Raw genomic sequence first — 9545 nt, forward strand, 5'->3', positions numbered from 1 at the left:
CAAGTGTTCCCCCCTCCCACGAGTAATAATGATGATGGTAATAATAATAAGTGGAAGTGAAGGGTGAGTGTAGTGGTACACCAGTTTGCTTCCACATTTGGGAGGCAGAGGCAGGCAGATCTCTGAGCTTGAGGCCAGCCTGGTCTACATAATGAGTTCCAGGTTAGCCAAGGCAACATGGTCAAGACCCTGCCTCAAAACCAGAAAAAAGAAAAGATACAGATATAGAAGCTTCCAGAACAGCAGCAAGCTGGAAGGGCCACATTGAGCAGCTGGGATTAGGACCTGGATCCTATTCTTCGTTGGGCAAACCCCAGTCCAGGGGGGGTTGGATCAGCCTCAGAGACACAAGCTTGACTTAGTTTTCCGTAATGACCCTCTGCCACACCCCCCTGAGCGTCAAAGGAAGTCTTGAGGTCGGTCCTGTGTAGACTTCTCTGGTCCTGAGAGTCTGGTAGTCTCGGCCGTAGCCCCTTGCTAGCCAGCACCTCACCTGTCCCTTGTGCTCCACAGGCCCTGCATCTCCCCAGGTGACCACGCCGGCCTCAGGTCATGCACGGACACAGCCGTAACGGGCAGGCCCATGTGCCCCGGCGGAAACGCCGCAACCGCTTTGTCAAGAAGAACGGCCAGTGCAACGTCTACTTCGCCAACCTGAGCAACAAGTCCCAGCGTTACATGGCGGACATCTTCACCACCTGTGTGGACACGCGCTGGCGCTACATGCTCATGATCTTTTCCGCGGCCTTCCTCGTCTCCTGGCTCTTCTTCGGCCTCCTCTTCTGGTGCATTGCCTTCTTCCACGGTGACCTGGAGGCCAGCCCCTCGGTGCCTGCTGCAGGAGGCCCGGGGGGCAATGGCGGGGCAGCCCCGACGGCCCCCAAACCCTGCATCATGCATGTGAACGGCTTTTTGGGAGCCTTCCTGTTCTCGGTGGAGACCCAGACGACCATCGGCTACGGGTTCCGGTGTGTGACGGAGGAGTGCCCGCTGGCCGTCATCGCGGTGGTGGTCCAGTCCATCGTGGGCTGTGTCATCGACTCCTTCATGATCGGCACTATCATGGCCAAGATGGCACGGCCCAAGAAGAGGGCACAGACGCTGCTGTTCAGCCACCACGCGGTCATCTCGGTGCGTGACGGCAAGCTCTGCCTGATGTGGCGCGTGGGCAACCTGCGCAAGAGCCACATTGTGGAGGCCCACGTCCGCGCTCAGCTCATCAAGCCCTACATGACCCAAGAGGGTGAGTACCTGCCTCTGGACCAGCGGGACCTCAACGTGGGCTATGACATAGGCCTGGACCGCATCTTCTTGGTGTCCCCCATCATCATCGTGCATGAAATCGATGAGGACAGTCCGCTGTACGGCATGGGCAAGGAGGAGTTGGAGTCGGAAGACTTCGAGATTGTGGTCATCCTGGAGGGCATGGTGGAGGCCACGGCTATGACCACGCAGGCCCGCAGCTCCTACCTGGCCAGTGAGATCCTGTGGGGTCACCGGTTCGAGCCCGTGGTCTTTGAGGAGAAGAGCCACTACAAGGTGGACTACTCACGGTTCCACAAGACCTATGAGGTGGCTGGCACGCCCTGCTGCTCGGCCCGTGAGCTGCAGGAGAGCAAGATTACGGTGCTGCCCGCCCCGCCGCCCCCTCCCAGTGCCTTCTGCTATGAAAATGAGCTGGCCCTCATGAGCCAGGAGGAAGAGGAAATGGAAGAGGAAGCGGCTGCTGCAGCAGCCGTGGCTGCAGGCTTGGGCCTGGAGGCGGGTTCCAAAGAGGAGGCAGGCATCATTCGGATGCTTGAGTTTGGTAGCCATCTGGATCTGGAGCGCATGCAAGCCACCCTCCCGCTGGACAATATTTCCTACCGCAGGGAGTCTGCCATCTGACCTCCAGACCCTGCCCTCCTCTATTCCTGCAAGAGCCTCTGCCAGGGCCGGGGTGCCAGGACCAGCCTCCCGCTCTCAGGACAGAGTTGAACCTGGCTCCGTGGAGCTGGAGGAAGGTGGGGCTTCAGAGACTGGGAGATCCCTTCCTGTTGACTGCAGAGCCCAGGACTGGGAAGGACCCAGGTACTCAGCCCTGCGGGCCTGAGCCCTGCCCCCGGCACCTCCCCATAGGTGGCTCTGGGTCCCCGGACCTTCCACCCTTTCCCCACTGACCCTTCAAGGATCTACTCCTTCCGCTCTCAGGACCTTGGGGAAGGCGGCTGGACTGCTGGGGGCGGGTGGGCATCACGGGGGTTCTGGGTGGGCAGGGTGGGTCTGGGGAGGGGAAGGGGTGTGTTTCTTTTGCATGACTGTGGTCTGTGCTCTTGACTCTCTTTTGTAAATATCTATCAATGGAAGAGATGGAGACACAAGTCCACCTCTGCCCATTTCTACCTGGGGGACAGAGAAGTCACCGTTCCTCTCTGTGCACCCCTACCCGGCCCAGCCCCAGCCCTACCCAGCTGGCTGGTCCCTTGAGACCCTTGAAGCCAGCTCTGTATGGTGTTGGGTTTGGTTTCAGAGGGGACCCCAGAGGTGGGATGAATACCCTTCCTCCTTGCAGTCCCTCCAGTCCCCAGATTAATGATGGCATTTGTAACTATTTTTAATAAAGCATATGGTCCACTAGACGTAGGCTGGTAGAGAGGGGAGAGAGAGAAAGCATGTGAGTATCTGTATGTGGCCCCCCTTTCTAATAATTAGTGTGTGTGTGTGTTTGTGTGTGTGTGTGTGTGTGTGTGTGTGTGCCCATGTGTGTGCCCATGTGGAAGCCAAAGGACAACCTCATCTTTTGTCCTCAGAAGCCATCCATCTTTTTAAATGATTTATTTCCATTTCGTAGGCATGGGCATTTTTTTTTTTCCTGCATGTATGTCTCTGCACCATGTGAGTGCCTGAGGCGTGTGGAGGCCAGAAGAGAGCATCGGATCCTCTGGGACTGGAGTTACAGATGGTTGTGAGCCACTGTAGGTGCTGGGAATCAACCCTGGGTCCTCTGCAAAAGCAACAAGTGCCCTTAACCGCTGAGCCATCTCTCCAGCCCTGTCCACCTTATTTTTTGAGACATGGTCTCTTACTAGTCTGGAGTTCATGGTTAGGGTAAGCTAGCTGACCAGAGAGCCACAGGATCTACCTGTCTCCTCCTAGTGGCAGCTTTTTTTTTTTAAACATAGGTGCTGGAGATTGAACTCAGGTCCTCATGCTCGGACTTTACTGAATGGGCCGTCTCAGGGGTATGTACCCTTTCTGAGATACTGACCCTCACAGGGACCTCTGCCACCTGGCAGGCAATGGAAGGACCCTGCGTGAGCATCACTGAAGCTAGGTCTGAATCAAATCTTTGTAACTCAGGGGAAGTAGGAAGTGCCCACGGGGTTTGCACACATGCATATGTACACACATTCATGTCTCTACACACTGCTGAGGGAGCCTGCAGGACGCTGTAGTGGGAGAGGCTCCAGAAACCTACTGAAAGCCGGCTCCTAGTCCGGATGTGGTGTCTGCCTTGCTGGGGGACCTCTGACAATCCCTTCCCTTCTCTCTGGGCTCCAGAGCTTGTGTTGTGTGAAGAGTCACCCTCGCTCAAGCGACCATCTGTTCCTCAAGGTCTGTGGGAAGCTGCGCTCCCAGTCAGCTGTGCTGGAATGTCCACTCTGGAAAGGAACCAAGGTAGCCTCGGCCGCATGTTGGCTGATGGTCTGGTGCTGAGCTGGGGCTTGAGGCCCTTCCTCCTCACGTGCATTCATTCCATCAGGCTCCTTGGTGGTGTTTACAGGAGGAATCTAAGAGTGAGGGCTGCTAGGGAGCCTCAACTTGAACATCACTTCTGATGCATTTTATTGGGTGATTAGGGTCATCAGGAGACCATTCTGATGCAAGCGGGGGAGTCAGACTCCATCTTTAGGAGCGTGGCAAGTGTTGTCACGCGGGATGGTCTAGCCCCTTTCTGAGGGTTTGCCTTCAGCCACTCTGTTCCACATGCCAGCTCTGTGCCCGGCACTCAGGCTGTAGAGAAGCAGAAAGCACTCTGTGTAGTCTCAGGAACCTCTGTGCCAATATGCCAGCTTACCCCTGTGGAGTAAAGTGGGTTGATGTATGAAGGATCACACTTCACCAGCACTGGCCACAACTACCATCTGGGTAAATACTGCATACCCAGCATGCTTTAACAGCTTAACCAGGGAATCTGGGGGCTCTTTCCTGGAGAGAGGCTAGCTGGGGATCCAAGGCCCCCAACAGTAGCTTGCTATACAGGCAGTCAAGAACTGAGGTCTCACCGGGCGGTGGTGGTGCACATCTATAATCCCAGCAATCGGGAGGCAGAGGCAGGTGGATCTCTGTGAGTTCAAGGCCAGCCTGGTCTACAGAGCAAGATCCAGGACAGGCACCAAAGCTACACAGAGAAACCCTGTCTCGAAAAACCAAACAAAAAAAGAACTGAGGTCTCGTTTGATGGATGAAGACATAGATGCAGGATGAGAGAACTGAAGACTGGCCTCGCCCGTGTGATGACTGACAGAGGGCAAAGGGCATCCTCTCTCCCATCCTCTGAGGGCAGTGACGGACAGAGGCTGTCTGCCATCCTTTTTCTTCCCCACCCTGTTATCTCAAGTGCACCAGTGACCTTCAGCAGCCTCAAAGGGCTGGAGGCGAGGGTGGGGAGGTGGCACTCGGCAAGAGAAAAATCTCCATTGCCTAGTCACCCACGCTCACCCCAGACCCAGGTAGCTTCTCAGGGATGCCCTACTGTCTAGCTGTGCAGGCCCTGGGAGGACACCGGTGAGACCTTCTTCATGCTTGCTTCAGGTGATGGGAAGTGTCAGTACTCAGCCCAGGTGGAACAAGAATCAAGACGTCCACTCTGGCTGACCAGAGGGCCACCCCAGGACAAGCACTCCAGGGTCCCCTAGAAACATCATTACAGAGAGCCACTTGCTCAGACTCCTGGGGTAACTGTCCATTCAGACAACCCCATTCCTCTCTCAGGCCACAGGCCACATGTCTTGTGGACACGAGAGCAGCAGATTTGGCAAGAGCCCAAAGCCTGGGCTTGGTACAGAGCTGCAGGAGAGTACCAGTGTGGGCCCCCAGGCAGACCCAGGGTGCAAGAGAGCTCAGACTCCACGGCTCCATGCAGGCTGCAGGCTCAGCTGCTGGCTCAGCTCTGCTGACTCACCTTCTCTCTCCCACCTGTTCCCCTTTCGCAGCCCTCCCACCCGCTTCCCAGCTCCGTGTGCAGCTCCCCGATCTCTCCTTCCTTGTGCTCCTGGTGGCTGCATCTGGGGGCGGCTGCAGCTTAGATACCTTGGTGCTCAGTCATGCAAACTGGCTGGTAGCTGCAGGGCCTTGGAGGTGCGGCCACGCCCTTCTCTGCTTGGCCCAGGAAAGATGAGCCAGACTGGTCCGGCCTTGCGCCTGCTCCTCCATCGTCGGGGAGAGGGACCCTGGAAGGCTTGACGGGAGTACGGGTGTGGGAAGGGACAGGAGGGGAGGAGGGTGTGGCCTCACAGAGGCTCCGCCCCCGCACCGCTGCCGAAAAGCCACCATTCAAGAATAGCCTTGGCTCACCGTGGCTTCCTTCGACATGGCTTCTGGAATCGAGTTTTCCTTAAGAACTTAAACAGCTTAGAAAGAACTAGAGAGGGGCCAGGTGGCATTCAGCTCCTTAATGTCACGGTCAGTCCTTTCTGAGATCACACAGGCTTCTTCCTGTATGTGGCTTCTCTTATCTTTTCCGGATAACAGACTGTTCTGGGCAGTATGGTTTGTTTTGTTAGGATTTTATTTTTTGTTTTTTTGTTTGTTTAAGACTAGGTCACATGTAGCCCAGGCTGGCCTCAAACTCAGTATGTAGCTGAAGATGACCTGGACCTTCTGACTCTCCTGCCCTTCACCTCTCAAGGGCTGGCACTAAAGGTGTGCACCACCATGCCCAGGCAAGTCTTCCATCTTTGGCGTTTGGCAGAGGCAGAGGCAGAGGCAGGAGGATCTCTGTGAGTTCCAGGCCAGCTTGTTCTACCTAGCAAGTTCCAGGACAGCCAGGGCTACATCTGAAAGACCCTATCTCAAAAAGCAAACAAAAACCCAGAGACGGTAGACTTGGCATCCCCATCCTGCCACAGAAACAAGCTAGACCTTTTCAGGATTGGGAAGGAGGAGCTTCAAAACCCAGCTTCCCCTCCCAGTGTCCCGGGGAAGATTGGCTGGCAAGAGGCAAGTAAGGCAAGACCCCTGGCACTTCCTTGTCCCCCACTGAGAGGAAAGATCATGGATGTGAGAACCAGAGGCACCTGGGTTCCAATTTTGCCCTTGCCACTGAACAGCTGTGTGACTTTGGGCAGGTTAATTGTCTCTGAGCTTGTGTGTGTGTGTGTGTGTGTGTGTGTGTGTGTGTGTGTGTGTGTGTGTAGGACATTCATGTATCTATCTCACATTCTGTATGGGTTAAATGAGATCCTGTATGTGACCGGGCACGGCACGTATGGGGTCAGGCGCATTAATGATCTAAATAAATGTTGAGTGGCCTTTGGAAAAGGTTTTGATCAACTTAACAATAAACGACACAATTAGTTTGAGAGCAAACTTGGAGTTTCCTGGTAACAATGGGGAAAACAGAAACCTGAAGTATTACTTAGCATCTGGGCTCTGAGTACTGGATTCCTGAATCCCTGTGGCGTCCAGGGGCATCTCATCCCTTCTCTGGCCTCCATTTCCTCATCTTCAAGGGAAGGAGCTGGGTTTCGTTGCTCCTGGGGTTCTGGTGTGTTGCACAAGTGTGGATTCTGTCCCCGGCTTTCTGAGGATGGTGGGAGGCCTTGAGAGGAGAGTTGGGCCAGGACAGAACTGGCACTTAGTAAAGTCAGCCGAGGCTGTCCTACGCCTCTCAGGCCTGGAGACCCGGCAGGGCTAACCCCATCTGTCTACTGACTCCCTCAAGTATGGCATGGACCAAGCATCACCTCACGGACCTGGCAGGAGTCTCCCAGCCCACAGCATTGCCTGGGTCCCTGTGGTCAGCACAGACATCAGCACCAGCCATCCTGCGTTCTACCCTCGACTTTAGCGCATGGCCCAGAAGTGACCATGACTGATTCTAAAAAGCTCATTTACCTAACAAATAATTCATGAGGCCCTGCCTTAAGCAAGGGAGGTTCAATCTCAGGCAAGGGGCTTTGGCACTAAACCAAAGCTGTGCCTGGAACCTGGCCCACAGCCCTTCAACACTGGGGCGTGATGTTCAGAAAGAGCTGGGGCCAGTCTCTAGTCTGGGACCACAAATTCCTACCCTACTGAATGGGGTCAGATGTCAGATTTCCCAGTGGCATGATGGGAGGAAAGAGAGGAGCACTGTGAGTACCCCATGTATGAGGAGGGGGCAAGCCTGGGACAGTGGGCTGGCAAACTTCTTTCTTTCTTCCGCCATAGCCGGAGCCACAGCGGAATAGAGCTGAGGAAGGGCTGCATGGTGTGAGGACAGCAGGACCCAGGAGCTCCGACGTCAAATGGAGACTCTAGGACCTTTTCTTCAGGCAGCGGGAGCCATGGGCAGGCTGTCTAGTAGCAGAAGTGGAAAGGGAGGTGGAATCCAGGAAGCCGCGCTCTGGCGGCTGAGTGGGCTGGAGTGGGGTGGGCGACGGGAGCCTACAGACCCTTGTCAATCTCCAAGTCTCAAGGCTCCTGAAGGAAGCTGGAGGAGAAAGCAGGAATGGGAGGGGCCAGCCTGGGGCTCAGGAACCACAGGACCTGCCAAGCCTGTGAGGAGTCTCTGGGTGGGGAGTGGAGAGGCGCGGACAGGCTAATGACAGGGAGTGCAAGGGATGGACAGGTTCCAGTTCCCTCATGACAGGTGAGAGGAGGCAGGACATGGGCAATTGAGCTCGCAGAAGTGGAAAGAAGAAAGAGGCTATTTATGGCCTGGTCCCTGCAGGGAAGGCGTGGGTAAGGAAGCTCTCTCTTCCTTGGTGGCTTTGCCACACCCTGGTGACTGACAGAGGACTCAGGCCGTGGAGCAAGGAATGCTAGGTCTACTAGGGAGTTTTGGGAGATCGGGAGGTGGGCAGTGAGTGACGGGAGTGAGCAGGGTGGGTGGATTGCTGGAAGTGAACCACAGACCGCAGCAATATTGTCACAGGCCCAAGCTCTGGGCTCACAGCATCTCAGCCTATGGGCGTGATATGATTTGCAGCTAGAATGTCCCCCGCAAAGGTCCCTACGTAAAAGGCTTTGTTGCCAGTCGGTGGCACTGTTGAGAGGAAATGGGACCTTTAGGAGGTGGGTCATCAGAAGGTCCTTGGGGGCATGATCTTGGAAGCCACCCTGAGGCAGGGCATTGGCTGTGTATGTGCATGCAATCTAATGTCTGAAGACCCAACAGGGATCTGCTACAGGAGAAAACCTTGAAAACAAAGAGCCACAGTACAGCTTTCAGTCTGAGGCTGTGGCTCAGTTGGTAGAATGCTTGCCTGGCATACAAAGGTCCTAAATTCAATCCCAGTGCCTCACCAGATGTGATGGTGCACACCTGTAATCCCAGCACTTGAGAGGTGGAGACAGAATGATTAAGGTGTGTGTCTGTGTATCTGTGTGTCTGTGTGTCTGTGTGTGTGTGTTTTGGAGTATTTTATTTATTTATTTATTTGGTTTTTCAATACAGGTTTTCTCTGTATAGCTCTGGCTGTCCTGGAACTCATTCTGTAGACCAGACTGGCTTTAAACTCAGAGATCCGCCTGCCCCTGCCTCCTGAGTGCTGGGATTAAAGGCGTGTGCCACCACCTCCCGGCTAAATTTAAGGTTATTTTTTTTTTTTTTTTTTTTTTTTTTGGGTTTTCAAGACAGGGTTTCTCTGTGTAGCTTTGCGCCTTTCCTGGAACTCACTTGGTAGCCCAGGCTGGCCTCGAACTCACAGAGATCCGCCTGGCTCTGCCTCCCGAGTGCTGGGATTAAAGGCGTGCGCCACCACCGCCCGGCTTAAGGTTATTTTTAACTACAGAATTTTTTTTTGAAGCTGGCTTGAGCTGCATGAAGCCCTGCTTCCTCCCCAACCCCCCAAAAAAACCCACCACAAAATATACCTCTCCCCATTTAGATGATTTTCTAAAGCGTTTTGTCACAGAGATAGAATACTGAAAGCAGTTCCAGGTCCCGCCACATTGCCCAAGCATGAGGTGACCACTGGGGCACTCTGAATGGTGGTGTGAGCTGCAGGCATGGAAAAGCCACCGACCTGCCTGAGAGTCCCGAAGGACCTAGTTGCGGGCCATGGCAACCTGGAGAGAATGTCAGAGGAGGCCAGAGAGACAGAGAACCCGAGAGGAGACCACGGGAGGAAAAAGAGAAGGTAGGGGGCTACACAAAGGTCCATTCTGTGAGACTCGGGCCAAGGTCTTGCCAGAGGTCCCACAAAACCTGGAAGCTGGGGACAGCTCTTCTGGGTTGTGTGGCTGCAGGCAAGCCTCTCCACAGCTGGCCGAGGCCTTGTTTGCTCGTCTGCAGGAGGAGGACATGAGGACTGCCACCTTGGGACTGCTCTGAGTGGCCAGATGAAGCACTCAGCCCC

The 9545-nt window shown here is 54.9% G+C and overlaps 1 protein-coding gene across 1 annotated transcript; it reads left to right on the top strand.

The window, feature by feature from the left end:
- The first annotated feature begins 525 nt into the window (after positions 1 to 525).
- On the top strand, positions 526 to 1887 carry Kcnj4 (potassium inwardly rectifying channel subfamily J member 4). Its single transcript, XM_059247484.1, has one exon. It carries the CDS (start codon positions 553 to 555, stop codon positions 1885 to 1887), a length of 1335 nt encoding a protein of 444 aa, XP_059103467.1. The 5' UTR covers positions 526 to 552.
- Positions 1888 to 9545: the final 7658 nt, after the last annotated feature.

The sequence above is a fragment of the Peromyscus eremicus genome, chromosome 20 (assembly GCF_949786415.1).
Source record: "Peromyscus eremicus chromosome 20, PerEre_H2_v1, whole genome shotgun sequence".
Lineage (NCBI taxonomy): Eukaryota > Metazoa > Chordata > Mammalia > Rodentia > Cricetidae > Peromyscus > Peromyscus eremicus.

Coding starts and splice junctions, on each gene's coding strand:
- Kcnj4 (XM_059247484.1), top strand. CDS start 553: ATGCACGGACACAGCCGTAACGGGCAGGCCCATGTGCCCCGGCGGAAA.